At 45.8% G+C, this 15,165-nt stretch overlaps 1 protein-coding gene across 1 annotated transcript in view; it reads right to left on the minus strand.

The window, feature by feature from the left end:
• LOC119461085 (transmembrane channel-like protein) overlaps window positions 1-15,165 on the minus strand; it is an 86,394-nt gene that overhangs the window by 12,452 nt on the left and 58,777 nt on the right. The window contains exons 19-20 of the mRNA XM_049669307.1: window positions 8,944-9,138; window positions 6,592-6,725 (exon numbers count right to left, since the gene is read on the minus strand). Coding sequence (XP_049525264.1) covers window positions 6,592-6,725; window positions 8,944-9,138 — 329 coding nt within the window. The remainder of the gene's footprint in view (window positions 1-6,591; window positions 6,726-8,943; window positions 9,139-15,165) is intronic.

Here is a 15,165-nt window from a genome sequence, read left to right on the forward strand (position 1 = left end):
AGCTGCTGAAAACCACCACTACAACTACTGAGGGGGGTATGCAATGCTTTATGGCTTTAGAGTAATGGTAGTAATGCTATTTTAGAGTAATAATAATTTTGACAGCACACCGCTGCACATAGCGGTGCTGCAACCACATTGAAATTAGTTGCTAGGCTCGTTATTTTATATACGAAAGGCTAGGGACGTCACTCCACCACGTCGCAAGCTGCCGTCGCCGCGGCAGCTTGCGCCACAGTAATTATACCAGTAAACTATGCCGGGAGCGCTACGTGCTTCGCATTGTTATGAAGAGTGCCTTATCATCTATTATGTTGGTAGGATGCTTGCTTTGAACTTGTTCTTTATTGAAACGTATGCTGTTTTGTATATTGTATACGTGATTCCAAAGAATGTATGCACTGTTCGCTTCACTTTGCTGAATGCTTGTAGCCTCTGCCTTATAGGGTTATGAGCAATTGCATTTTCCGCTTGCTTACGGGGGTATGTGCTTTGATGACTCACTGCTTGTAACCTCTGCCTTACCGGGGTATGAGCCATTACTCTGCCCTGAACTGCCGCCGGGATCGGCTCACTATTTTTTTTTTTTTCAGTCGACGTTACGCCACGAAGAAATTCCGGGACCCTAGCCATAGACAGCTTCGCTGTAAATGGTCTTTCATATGATTTCAAATGCTTCCTTTCTAGAACACACTGCCCCCTCTATTAAAAAAGAAAGAAAGAAAAAACATCAGATAGTTAAAATATCACACGGGTATAATTATAAGTTACTATGCTCTTATAAGAAGGTAGCACTGGGTAGGTCGGACACATTTCTCAGTATGGCGCACCTCGAGCGAAACGCTGTTTTCTACCGTTTCCAATGTCAACCGCCTTGGTACGTTCCATTTTCACGCACGCAGTACGGAGCGCACCGCATCCGACACATCTGGTCAATAACATTAAACTACTATGACTCACGACCAACAGACTTTTCATTTCTTACAAAAATAAGAGATTCTTTCACTTCGCGCCTAATTACTACAGATAATTTAAAAGTGTAGAGGTTACGTACAGGTAAAATTTCAGCTTGTTGACACAAATCACCCGTGTGGGCATCGTACGGTAACTTAAGAAGTATTAACGCGGTAGCGTTAAGGGCCCCGTGTCGCAGAAAATCCGCCGTCGACGTGGATGTCGGCGTCTGCGGCGGAGAAAATCATCCCGAACCAGCCCGACCGCGCAGGCCCTCCGCGTGGCGCAAGGTGTTAATGCAGGAGAAAAGCATTCCGAACCACCTCTACCGCGCAGGCCCTCCGCGTGGTGCAAAGTGTTAGTGAACAAAATTGAATTTCTCACAGTGAAATTCGTCACAAAAATGGAAAAGTACGACTTACCCACAACCTGCACACATGGTGGCGGCGGACTGTTATTTGAATATACGAGAATACATAATTCTGTTACGAGGAAGCTCAAACACAAACCCCTTTTGCCAGCATTTCTACATACCAACACCGGTGCGCTCGGGTATGCTACTTGCGATAATCTTATCCAGATGGCGCTCACATCCTCGGCAGGTAAAATTGGGACTTGGCCTGCCTAATGCGTTTTGGTCACGCGCGCGCGTCGAAGCAGTAGCAAACAAATAATAAAATAATAAAGAAAAGGTCCTAGGGCCTTCATATTTTAGTATAAGACCACTTATATTGCCCCTGGAAAAACGTCTTCCCAGCAATGCATTTCTGTTTAAAGTGAAGCTGACTTTAAGGGGATCGGTGTACGGTTGGTCTTCGTAAGCTGGCTTTCCCACGTTCGTGTTGCAGTGAAACCGACTGGAAGAAAATTGCGATGAGAACGGGTCCCGATAACGCTATCGCGTTCCACTCTTAAAGGCGAAGCTGAAGCGTCCTCTAATTTTTCTGATATAATTTATTTTGCATCAGGTGTAGTTTTTGCAAGTTGGTAAAAGTTGAGGTGCCCTATACCAAGAAAGCATATGAAAGGAGTGAATAAAAAAGTGACTTATGAAGTAAAAGCTTTACTTTAAATGGCTATACACTGTTTTGCAGCTATATGTCTTGCCTACAACGTGTTGTAGCGAGACATATAGATAACTGATTCAGAACACGGTCGATACCTTCGTTCCAAAGCATATTGCTTGAACAAATAACTCCAGATTTTTTATACGATTTAATAGCTCTATTTCAGTAACGCCATACGTAAGATGCAAATTATCGTTGATTGGGTTATTTTTGTCTAAATATACCACCTTTGTTTACTTGTGTTTATGGTTAAAATTATAAACATGACCAGTGTTTTAGTTTCGCAAGAATCTGGTTTATTCTTTCCTGGAGTGTTATACTGTCTTCAGCCGAAACAATTATGCTGACATCATCGGCATATAGAACGTATATAACGTCGGGATAAATGCGAATTAGATCATTTCTTTAGGCTATAAAAAGAAGAGGACCGGGGATGCTTCCTCGTGGAATGCCCTTAGAAATAGACTTCACGTCCAAGCAATTTCTGAGAATCTCGACTACCTGTTGGCGATGTTTTAGATAACATTTATTATGTCTAGTGGATGACCATGAATTTTATAGCATTTTAATTTCTGAAACAATGTAGAATACTGAATATTATCAAAAGCGTTGCTAAAGTCTACATACATACCTAGCTAGCCGACACGTTTCTTTTCAAACTGGATAGAATGAACTCTTTTTGCTCCATTAATTCTATTTCTGTAGATCGGTGTTTTCTCAATCCGAACTGAGTATGTGAAATCACGTAATGCTTTTGAGGAATGGGTATAATTGACGGTGCATAACTTTTTCTAATCCTTTCTGTACATCTTTACATCTAAGATGGCAGAATTTCTGCTATCATGAACTTGTGGTAGAGTTCATTCTTTAATATAATTTTACTTAGCAGATCAAGGGTCATCAATGGCGTTCAGGTTTTCAACTCAAATAAGCTTGTTTTTCTGGGAACTGATAATTCCCGTGCATTCGCTTTCAGTGCAAAAGGCATGCGAAACGTTGTTTTTAATTACGACCATTTGCCAGCATCTAGTGACGATCAATCATTCTTTGCTGTTAAACTTTCATTGCGATAGCAATTATATGGACACTTCAACCGGATTTTTTGCCGTCGGCGTCACCGTCGCCGTCGCCATGAGGTTCTGTATAGATTCCAAGGGTGATAAAATCGTCGCCGCGCGTCGTATGCGCGAGCGAAAGCGCGCGGGGGAAGTGTGCTATCACGGAGGGCGAACTCCCCCACGCGCTATCACGGAGAGCGAACGCACGGCGGAAAGCAAACGCGACCGTCGCGCGAAAGGCCATGGGGGTATGGGAGGGAGGGAGGCGGGGTGGCGCTGTGCACCGGCACCAAAGGCGTATCTTGCCACTCAATCTCCCACGCGAAAGCAACAAAGCGGGAAGGCAGCGCGGGAAGGAGGGGGGGGGGAGGGGGGTGGCAGCTTCTCCTCTGCCAACAACTTCTCCTCGGCACAACTTGCCCTGCGTTGGCGGTCGCCCGCACCGTCTCTTATCTCCACACGGCTCTGACCTTTGTATGCGCTGTGCATTCGCCGCTGTTTCCGTTGAAGCGATAGACCGCGCGAGCCTTTGCCCGCTGCGGCGTTTTGGCAGTCGTTGTCTGCGGTCATTCAGTGTGATCTATTCATGTTTGCTTGTGCACGCTGAGACCACGTTTGTTTATTCAGTAAGTGAATGTGTCCAAGTTTATGCAGCCGATAAAACCACTATCCCTACTCCGAATAGCTCTCTACTAATTTGCTATCGCAATCGATGCTTCGCCTTTCGGGCGAAATTGCGACATTTTTTTCACTGAATAACACATTTTGTGCTGGGGCTGTATATTGGCTCAATATTTAGCACAATAAGAACAACCAGCTGCCCTTATACTTTTCCTCCAGTTTCAGCGAGGTTATTTGATATTTCGTAGTCTCAATGCATGCTAAAAGGGACTGCAAATGCGTGGGCGAAACGGTTTGCGCTCTCCCTATACGTCCGTCATGACGGCGAATGTAAGTCATATTCTTACCGGTCTCCTTTCTCTTCTTGGAGTTCTGTGAGTCTCCATGGCGTAGTTTCTCGACGGACTTCAAGAGAGGCTTTGGCGTTCTGTTAAGCAGAATAAATACACATGCTACTCAGTGCAAGTAACGACTTGCCCGCAATTTACGTCACGTCTGCAGTAACAACTTGTGGACATGCGTAGCATGCGGTTAATGTAACATTGTCAGATGACGCTGAATAATACCAGAAAAATACGAATCTCGAGAGCTTCAGACAGAAAGGAAAATAACCTGTGAAAGGGCTGTGTATATATTGGCACCGCTTTAATTGCCCGCTGTTGAGATAACTCAGTCGAAAACACTCAAGCATGCCCTGCAGCTCTGAATTTTTTTTTATCACTTTTACTTCCAGGAGGCATTTTGCTCCTCATATGAATTCTTCAGCAAGCGAGTCTGTGGAGGAGCTATATTTCTTGCCGATAACTCGGAGGAACCTAACACAGGTATCTAATCTTTAAGCTTTCTGAATACTTCTTGTATCTGCTCTTAATAAGAAAGTTTTTGGTATGTGGACAAGGTGAATCTTGTCATGTTTTCGTCACCAAAGTTGTGTGCACCGATACCCACCTACCACGATATAGGACATGGAGAGTAATTTTAAGCCACATCAGTACAAGAGTGAATAAATATTTGTACGATAGCCATGAAGCACAGATAAAACATTTAGGATTATGTAGAAGTTGACTATCTCTGTGCTGGAACAGACAACTGCTTTAATCTACCCCGATTTGAGGTTCAGGAATCACTTTGTTTGAAACAGTTCGTCGTAGCCCCGAAACCAATTTCCGCAATTTAGTCCCTTCTTGCAAGATAAGCGGTAGCCGCTAAGTATATCCCCGTGCGAACTGCGTAATGAGTTAAATTTTCGTAACCTGAACAGGTCACGTTTGTCCCCGTTCTCTGTGCAGAACGATTCCGCTCGTTGTTGTGGAACAGGTAGAAGTTGTTCGTGCACTATCCTCCGTGAATTTGCCCTAACGTTGATTTTTTTTGTAGTGCCTCATGATATCCCTATAATGTTCCGCGATCTTTGGGCATATACAGCCGTAATCTGTCAGGACAACGCTGCAAAAGTATGGCACAGGCAGCACGACCTTTCCTCATAATTACTCCAGCGATAATTTTTTTCATCGGAATGCCTTGATGCCCTGGGAGCCATATAATTACCTATAGGGATTGTCACTCCAAGTGCTCACTTTATATCATTCTCATGGAAAGGCTAAGAGATATTCGGAAATAAACTTTGGCATACATAGAGTCGATGAACTGGAGATGCTATTTGCTAAATTTTAAGGTCCTTGGGAAATTGGCCTTGTTATTTCTTACAAAAGACACAGACTTAGACACCTTTAGTCAAATAAAGCGCGGTTGTTCGTCGCGCGCCTTTCAGCGCAGTGGTCATTATCAATGTTACTATCCCAGAGTTAGCTCTTTGGTGTTTTAGATCTTAGTCATTGCAGCGCCCCAGTCATGCTGTCGTCATTGTTCTCATTGTGTCATCGAGTTCGTTCTGTCGACCGTTTTGCGCAATAAAAGCACATATGGATGCCAACCGTGCCACGTCTGACCTTACCCCTGTGTTCCGTGTCGTACTTATTTTAGTCATACACCTCTCCTGCCAATTCTTCCCTCGGCAAACATCAAACATGGTCTTTGTTTCTCGGTCATCACTGCGTCGACGTCTCAGTGCGCGCATTCGCGTGATCTGCTGCTTGCATTTTGGCAATTGTGAAGGTATAGTGCATAAACGTAGACAATGTTTAAACAGTGTATACACACAGACATTGCATAAAATCACACATCCCAAAGGCCACAATAAAACCAACTGTACGCTTTGCATTTAGTTTTATAGTTCTCATTTAATTAGCCGCTTCACGAAAGCTTCGCTGCACACAGATTCCAACATATCCAACATATGCGTTGGATCGCCATAATTCCTTTTTCTATCTTTTGTATTCAACTATATTTAAAAATTCCACTATTTTAACTATTTTAAATAAATCAATTGGAGAGAAGGTATGCGTCGTCGTTATCTCATTCAAACACCGCGGGTATATTACATGCGTAGTGAAGGTAGTGATTGATTCATTCCTGCGGGGGTTCAACGTCCCAAAGCAACACGGGGGATATGGGAGACTCCATAGGGAGGGGCTCGAATTGATTTTGAACGCCGGGATTTTTTTAAACTGCGCCTAAAATATAAGTACACGAGCGCTTTTGCCTTTCGCTCCCATCAGAAGGGGGCTGCCGCTGCCGAGAACCAAACCCGCGACCTGGTGCACAGCAGCAGAACGCCGCTGCGTCGCCGCGGCGGTTGCAGTAAAGATAAGTCTTATCGCTAGGTTCAGTGCGATATTTACTGAAGGCCCTTCGTTTAAGGTGCTGAAGATCCAGAAGGTCATTATCTCAGTGATCGTGAAGGCAGGGCCGATCCACGTTGGAAAGAGGGCTGTGCACCCATACAGAGCCGAAATAGATGTTTTGGCCAAGGTATAAAATCTTAGACTCGCCTTGGGGAGGTCTGTTTTCTTCCGTTCTGCTTGGGGAGTCCGAGTTCCAGATGGTGCATCCAAGCTGTGCCCGTCCACTAGCGGCTCTTCGTCGGAATGCTGCAGGTTGTACTGCACCTTTCGGCCACGCGCATCTGCGTTAACAAACAATGTACGATCTATCTACAAAGAAGCAAGAGAAATTGCGCTTTGAGCATTAGATATATACGTGCGAAAATGCTTTGCGACTACCTTGTTTGCTCGTTCATTCCTAGGCCTGCACACTTAACTGGGACTTCCCGGTCTGTATTCTGATAAAGAAGCTGACTGATCTTATACCCATACATTGAAGATGCAAGACATTAATTTAGAGCTGATAATATTCCTATTTACTTCGTCGTGCGAAGGCCTTCACTCTGTACATCAGTTGTCAACGGCCCAGAGCCTTGTTCGTATCTTTCGCCGAGAGATCGAAGCCGCGGCACTGGTTGACTTCCAGACGAATTCCCTTCTGCAGGTTATCGTGCGCGAAGAGCTGGCGAACCTTGGAATTCAATTTGTCTGTCCTTTAAACCGATCGGACACCTACGCCTTTCCTACCATCCCTTCTTCGCGAAGCCAGTATGACCAGCCGCTTTGTTTCAACTGTCGACGTGTCGGCCACATTTCACGTCACTGGTTTTGGAACGTCGTCTAATATCACTCTGCGTTCCAACCTTACCGTCACTCACCAGGTATTGGTCCACCATCGGAAGATTCCACAGAGCCATACAACTCTACTTAGGCGTCTCCATCTACACGGCAGAGTCGTTCGCCCTCACCACGACGTCCCCTTTCCCGCTCACCCACTATTCGCCGTCCTCCGTCCCCCATGTGCGGGCGCTCTACAGGAAACTGACGGGTGCAGCTCCGAGGGGGGGACGCTGCTACAACGACCCGAACTGCAATTCCTCTACTGACCTTACCGACGGATAGGAATTTACTTGATGTATACGTAGATGGTGTCGCTGTTACTGTTCTGATTTATAGCGGCGCGCACATCTCTGTGATATACGACCAGCATCGTAGACGGTAGAGTCCTGACCTCCTAACCCCTGCGGCGTCCTGTGTTGTACGAGTCACTGACGGAAGAACACTGGCCACAATAGGAATGTGTCAGACGTCTGACGTCTGTACTGTTTACTGTTCTTCAAGAGTGTCCCCATGACGTTATTCTATACCTTGATTTTCTATCCGCTCACTCCGCACTTATCAACTGCTCTGCTGGACTTGTTAAGCTCGATTTACCATGTCCTGACCCTCCCGAGCAAGTTCCGAGTAGATTGTACTACCGCCGAGCACATTCGACTCGCCCCACAAGCGATGACCTGCGTCCTCTTTCTCCAGCTCCACTGGTGCCTGACGGCGACTATGTCGTTTCTCCTCTCGCGGACATCCTCCTTGCCCATCACGTTGCTCTTCCGCACACCGTCATCACTATCACCAACAACTACACCAGTCTTCCTCTCGTCAACTTCGGAATTGGCGACCACGTCCTACCGAAGGGCATAGCCTTAGGCACGCTGTTCTCCTCCCAAAACTGCCAATTATCATTCTTATACTACGGATATCACCCCTTATATAACCCCCTTATACTACGGATATTACGTAGTCTCCCGCTGAAAGGAATTATTCGCATCTATGGACGCTACTCCTCAGCCTTTAATTTGCAAAGTTTGTGGAGTCGTACAGTTTATGATACAAAGTGTTGCGGCCACAGCACGTGCTTCAAATACTTACGTTAGGTATTCCATCAAGCAATCACGTAGCAGTTGCGTGTTCTGCAACTTACCGAACGCCGAAGCGATTGCACTTTATTTTTTGCCGACTGTATGTGGTTTAACACATAAGCGCGGGATCCTTCGATTTGGCTGCATACTTGCGTATCGGCCGTTTTTATTTATAGGTTGGGTTCTTATAACTTTACTGACAAGTTATATTTCAAATATTGGTTGATAGGAAAAATGACGCAAAATATCATTTATGGCGTGTTTCAAATACGAATAGTACAATAAGACAGAAATTCGGATATGAGTACCTGTGGATATATTACCAGCACATTAACACTGCAAACAATGTACTCTTGCAAAGTACAAGGTCATAGGAGTCTCGTGAATGAGTGTGGCAGCACGACGAGGTGGTGCACACTCATGCAGCCTAAGATGCATTGACGTTGGACAACATTGGCCAATACTTCCGGTCGCAGTCTGCTACAGTTGTGAGAGCAATATACGGCCGCGCATTTTTTTTCTTCATTCTTACTCAGAAACCAGTCATGGGCTCTAAAGGAAAACCCAATCGATGACAGCGCAAGATTACTGCGGCGTCACTTACCACTAGATGGAGTGTCAGAACCACTCGGCTTTTTGGTGGGACTGTCCAAGCCGCGTTCGCGATCGGCGGCCGCTGAGAGCAAGGCAGCTGCTTTCAGCTTGGAAGGGAATGTGGACGTCATGCGGCGAGCCGTGTTCCACTTGTTCAGTATCTCGGCTGTTCGCTCGATATTCGACTCAACCTTCGGTACCACGACTGTGGGAAAAAAACACATCTGATTTATGATTACCGTAGGAGTGCAAGAAAAGGGTCAAAAATGAAAATAATCGAAACGTGACATGAGTAACTGCAGATTTTTAATGAAATGACAATAAGCAAGAACATATAGTATCTTTATTACACTGATGATAGGTACTCACTTCGAAATATTAACAATAATAATAATGAATTGATAAAGAAGCTCATTAAAGATACGAACACACCTGGAACGAGTGCATGAAGTTGGAAGAAGGTCAAGTTTACGTGTGAGTTCATGAGAAAATCTGCACAGATTATTGCCCATTAAATGGCAGAAATGGAGCCAGAGCTGTAATGAAAATTAATAGTTGAAACCAATAAGGCGAGAAAGCAAATATTTAAAGGGACACTTAAGGCAAATTAATATTACGTCAAGCTAAAGTGATAGATTAATGCTCGCGAACGTCTAAGGCGTCAATATTATAGCGAATGAAGCTCTAGTATTCGAGAAATGTAGGTGAATGCAGGACACGATAAGAGGCTCGCCCCGGGACATTCAACTACTAGCCCGATGACGAAGGCACTCCTCATTGAAACCGAGACCAAGACCAAGAGCATCTAGTACGCCAAGACTAAGAGCAGCTAGCAGACGACGCGCGCCTGGTGCACATCGCCGTTCCCAAACGGAGCATACGCTTGCGACCGGACAAATCTGCCGGTGACGATAGCCGTTATCGCAATTCTGGGTTCTCCGCTTGTTCACGCAAATGGATATGAAGGCTCGACTCTGATAGATACGCTGAACCGGCATGCACGTTTGCACCTGGTCGTTTATATATATGTATATATATATATATATATATATTATTTTTCTTTTAAATTGACTGTCTTTCGGCTAAGCAGAATAACTATAGGCTGATTCACCTGTATTCTGCACCGAGCTAACACCACCTAGATAGCACAAGGCCTACGCACTCCGATCGATGACGTCATGCTACCTGGCCCGACTGCCATAAAATCTAATGGGGATGCTCCCGCGTAAGCAACAGTGATTTTGACGTCTCCGCTTTCGTCACGTAGGCCTTAGCAATGGAAATTTCGGGCAGGTAGCATGACGTCATAGATCGGAGTGCGCAGGCCTTGCGCTACCTAGGTGGTGTTGACCGAGCCCGCGTCATTGCGGGTGCCATTGCTGGCCGCTCGTTCAACATGTTGTCGACGCACCGAGTGACAAGATCAGAACGGAATCAGAGAAGCAGGCTCTTTTCTGCATCTTCACACAAAGGGAGAGCAGCGCAAGGCTACGATGCGACGTTAGCTAACGGATTGGCCTATTAAAGTCGCACGGCCTCATAAAGCAACGCTGTTCGTCGGGCGCATGGATGTTGAATCTTTTTGACTTGGACCAAACCAGGAGGCGCTGCATGCAGTTTGCGCTACATTTAGAAGATCCAAGGGCTTTAGTGCGCACTAGGGAGCTTTAATAAGCGCGCCTACACACTGGCATTATAGAACGCGTGTGCGTGCGAGGCTCCCTAGTGCACATGGTCGCGCAGTCAGTTGGTATTTTTCATATGTTGTGGGATTTCTCTATTTGCCATAATAATAAACAAGCGATGTGTACCTTGCTGGAAACACCTCATTTTGGCGTGTTACGAATCTCTGCACCACTCAATTGGAATCTTGATAATTAGAACAACTAAAAATATAGATAACTTTTTATTAAATAATCGGATGTCAGGGACTAAAAATTACTGGTAGTTTCTCAACGAGATTCTAAACAAAATGCACAAGTGTTCTCATTCAGGCAGAATGATCCATGTTTTTTTTAACTTGGTGCATGATAGCTGGGACACCCTGTATAATAACGCCTGGTAGGTTGGTCGTCTTGAATGAAAGCTTGGAAAATTCGCTCTTGTCATACCAGTCCTGAAGCCGGGCAATGGTCCTCATAGAAGCTATCCTCATCCCACGAAGATGTGTCATCAAAACACTTTGTTTATATTGGCAACAAGACGATGAAAGGGCAGAGTGTGTGAAGCCCATCACAAAGCAAATACATCAGGCCCGACACATGTTGAGAATTGCTACTCACAAACTTGGCCTTAAGCAACACAAACTAGCCAAAATTATTGATAGCAACCGTTTACTCCAGAATTATGTACGTGTATCTTTACTTCCGTCTTAACAAATCACAACTAAACAAACTAGAAGCCACCATCGGCAGGTGCCAAAGCTTGGTGTTCTACTCTCTGGCAAGAACTATGACTTATAGGTGTCCGCGACACAGAACTTTATAGAAGAAAATCTGATGCGTGCTAGGAAGCTCACGTCCACCAGCTAACAGTGTCTACTCGAGGTCGTGCTAGTCCTGCGAAGCCTGGGAAATGAAACTCGAGATGTGCCTGATATCCAGGCACCTCCACCACGTTGGGACACTATCTCGAACATCAAGAGTTCACCAAACGCCAAAAATAGGAATGTGGACATTCACTAAGGCAGACCACAAGCTCATGCTGCTCATTCAGCCAAACCTTACCATGACATCTGCTAAGCTGACGCTGCTCAGAGCACGGAGAAAACTACTAGATCAGTCATGAAAACAAGAAGGCAGATGATTCGTAGTCACGGAGCAGTACTGTCTCATACAGACGCATATATTCAGGCCATAACAGAAGCCATTCACCTACACACACACACACACGCGCGCGCGCGCGCGCGCGCGCACACAAAGGCACACACACAGACACACTCACGCACGCACGCACGCACGCACGGCACACACACACACACACACACACACACACACACACACACACACACACACACACACACACACCACGCACGCACGCACGCACGCACGCACACACACACACGAGACTGACGTTATCACAATTCGTTCGGATAGTGAGGGAGCATTACCTGCCCTTACGAGTACACTCCCGGGTTATATGCGCACTTCACCAATCAAATGTATGCACAAACATACAGGTTCTCCTGGAGTGAGTGCCAGGTCACCAGAACATAGAGGACAATGAACGAGTTCATGCCTTAGATCGCCATCCAAAAAGACCGAGCAAACCAATGAAGTGGCCTGAGATCTATTGCCCTGAAGCGTCAGCGCGAAACATCGAAAAGAATGCCCGTAATCGGATCAAGGAGTACAAAAATAGACTCATCTAAACCATCACCACCACAAGCACACATTAGGTAAAATTATATACTAATCCCCCCGGCAAAAACACTTACACTACCCAACGATGCTATCCAGCAGCACATTGAAAACAGACCTGGCACACAAACGTGTCAAGTAATACGCCAACGCACTCCACACTTACTGGGAATGCCCCTCAGCACTCTCTTCTCAACATTGTTTAACTCGCTCAAAGATCCCACCCTCGCTTCCCCCCACCTGCCAGAGCTTCATCGCACCACCGCAACAGCTCCACACTGTCCACTGCTGGTGGCCCACAAAAAACACGTCAATGGGTACAGACAAATATACTAAGCACCAAGACCGGGGGACCAAGCTGGACTGCGACATCTCGGAGTAAGAATTGTGAAGAAATTGCGTTTCTCTCTCTGACCCTCTCTTTTCATTAGACGTCATTTTATATCGAATCATTGCACTTCTCAGTTGTATTGGTAAATGAATTGAGAAGGTGGTTCTGCTGCATCTTGACTGGAATACGGCAAACAGGAATGTCTACCCTCCTCAGATGACAGGGTTCAGGCAAGGCCGCAGCAGTGTTATTAACGTAATTGTCCTTGCTAACTATGCGAAGCGTAACAGAGCTGTACACCAAATCACAATTGCTGTATTCCTGGACATTAAAGGGGTGTTTGATAATGTGGCCCATGGTGCAATTCATGACATTGAAGTACGTCGGCATTTGTGGCCGCATGTGAACCTGAATTTGTGATTATCTAACCAACAAATTGATGTGCATGTAAACTAAAGACGGCGCCACCACACTGCACAAAGTATCACGTGGAGTACCGCAAGGCGGTGTTCCCCACAATATTCAATATTTGTCGCATTGGGCTAGAGAATTGTGTGCCGCACTCTGTGCAGATTTCTCTTTATGCAGATGGTAGCTGCATATGGAGTTCCAGCTGCAACATGCGTATCCTATGTACAAGGCTTTAGAAAGTCACAGCCGGTATCGAAGGTTGTGTCACCCGAAAAGTGCGCTGCGAATGCGGAAACGAAGAGAGACCTCCTGCCCTACGTCCTAAAAGCAGAAGGCAAGAATCCCAGATATCCTATAGTCACAAGCCATAAACTACTGTGTGATTTTTGACAGCCAACTGACATTGTTGCCACATATGCGATATCCAAAGAAAAAACCTGCCTCTTTTGCCCATACCTTCTGCGGGCTTTTCAGCAACGCCCGCGCATACTCCGTTGAATTATACTATACTATATTATACTATACAGTGCTCTTCGAAGGTTTCTTTCAATAGAGCCTACCTGCCCTACATGGCTTCTTCCGAACAAACATGAACACCTTCGAAGCAATTAAACGAGAACACTGACAATATGTGTTATCCTCTCGAGGAGCACAGAGGAAAAAGTTCTAGGACACTGGTCAAGACGGGTTTCGACACTCAAGGCCTTAAGGGCTCTGCTCAAGTTCTGAAGGGATTGTGAATTGTGCGACCTACTTTCAACGTTGCAGCACCTAGCATCGCGCCGATTGCATAACTTAATACATTACCAATATGTCTTACAAAGAAGTCCAACCCCGATTGTATAATTTCAGGTATAACCATATGTACAGGAGGCTTTCGCCTTCTTGTGTTACAAGAGTGTAACACCTACCGAACTTTTTCGGCATAACGTGCAATGCACATGCTTACAGGGCTGCTGGCTTATCACACAGCAACTCCTCAGAGCAAATCCCAATTCCTTTTTCTAGGGAGACACTGTTCAGCTACAGTGTCTTAGTTTGCATGGCGCTCACAGCGTGTTACATGAGCCGACCTGAAGCAGCAGTATACAACTATTCGCACCTACGACCCAATGTACGATTTTGACACGTCGTGTGATATTGACATGAGTGATCGCGCATGTCGGCACTCTATTCGTCTGAACGTTGCCTATGTCAACTATTTATGACAATATTGGCAAGTAGGATCACCACTGTGACTGGCGCGCAATGTACGAGAGGACATAGCCCACTTAATCAGTAATTGCAACCTCTTTGAACTACGAAGAACAATGTTAATGACGGCACTAAATTTGCCATATGGTTTACACCTTGAGCTCATGTATTCGGACCATGAAGAGACAGTGAAAGAGAACAAACTTTATACAAAACTGCACGCGAGCGAATCAAGCGTAAGTAGTAGAACACTGCACGGCACAGGCTGGCCCATGAGCCCAGGCCCGGTCCTGCCCGGCCCGCGGGCCAGGGGCGGGCCGGGCTCGTGCCGGGTGAGCAATTATTGACTCGGGCCCGGGCCAGGCTCGGGCATAAAAACTTCGGGCTCGAATCGGGCCCGGGCCGCAGTCGGGCATGCTATTTGCAGCTCCACAAAACTGAAGACTATAAAATGTGCAGCCCTACGCAAATTTTAGTTCAATGGTGTATGTCGGTTTATGGGAAAGCCGAGGCAGGCAGGGGGCCACGACACAGCAGCTATACGCTGCATTGATTAGTCTACATTAGCGGCACTCTTCGGTCGCGGATAAAACGGTACTATGATCAACCGCGCCAATTGTACGCGCCGCTTTTTAATGCGATCAGCATTATTTGCCTACTTCACGCACGTTTTGTCTGTCTACCTATCTATCTGTCTATCTATCTATATATCTATCTTTTTATCTTACGCCATGTGACCCAATTGTTGTCTACTAACTTGAGCCACTACCTATGTCCTCGGGGTTATGGTTGTTCCATGGTCGTCATACAGTCATGATCATCCCATTCTAGTGATGTCATTCCCGTAACGCTGTCGTACCACAGTCATCATTTCATAAATGTCATCAAATTGTCGTCATACACTCATCGTCATACCGTCTTCGCAGTTGTATCGACG

The sequence above is a fragment of the Dermacentor silvarum genome, chromosome 1 (assembly GCF_013339745.2).
Source record: "Dermacentor silvarum isolate Dsil-2018 chromosome 1, BIME_Dsil_1.4, whole genome shotgun sequence".
Classification (NCBI taxonomy): Eukaryota; Metazoa; Arthropoda; class Arachnida; order Ixodida; family Ixodidae; genus Dermacentor; species Dermacentor silvarum.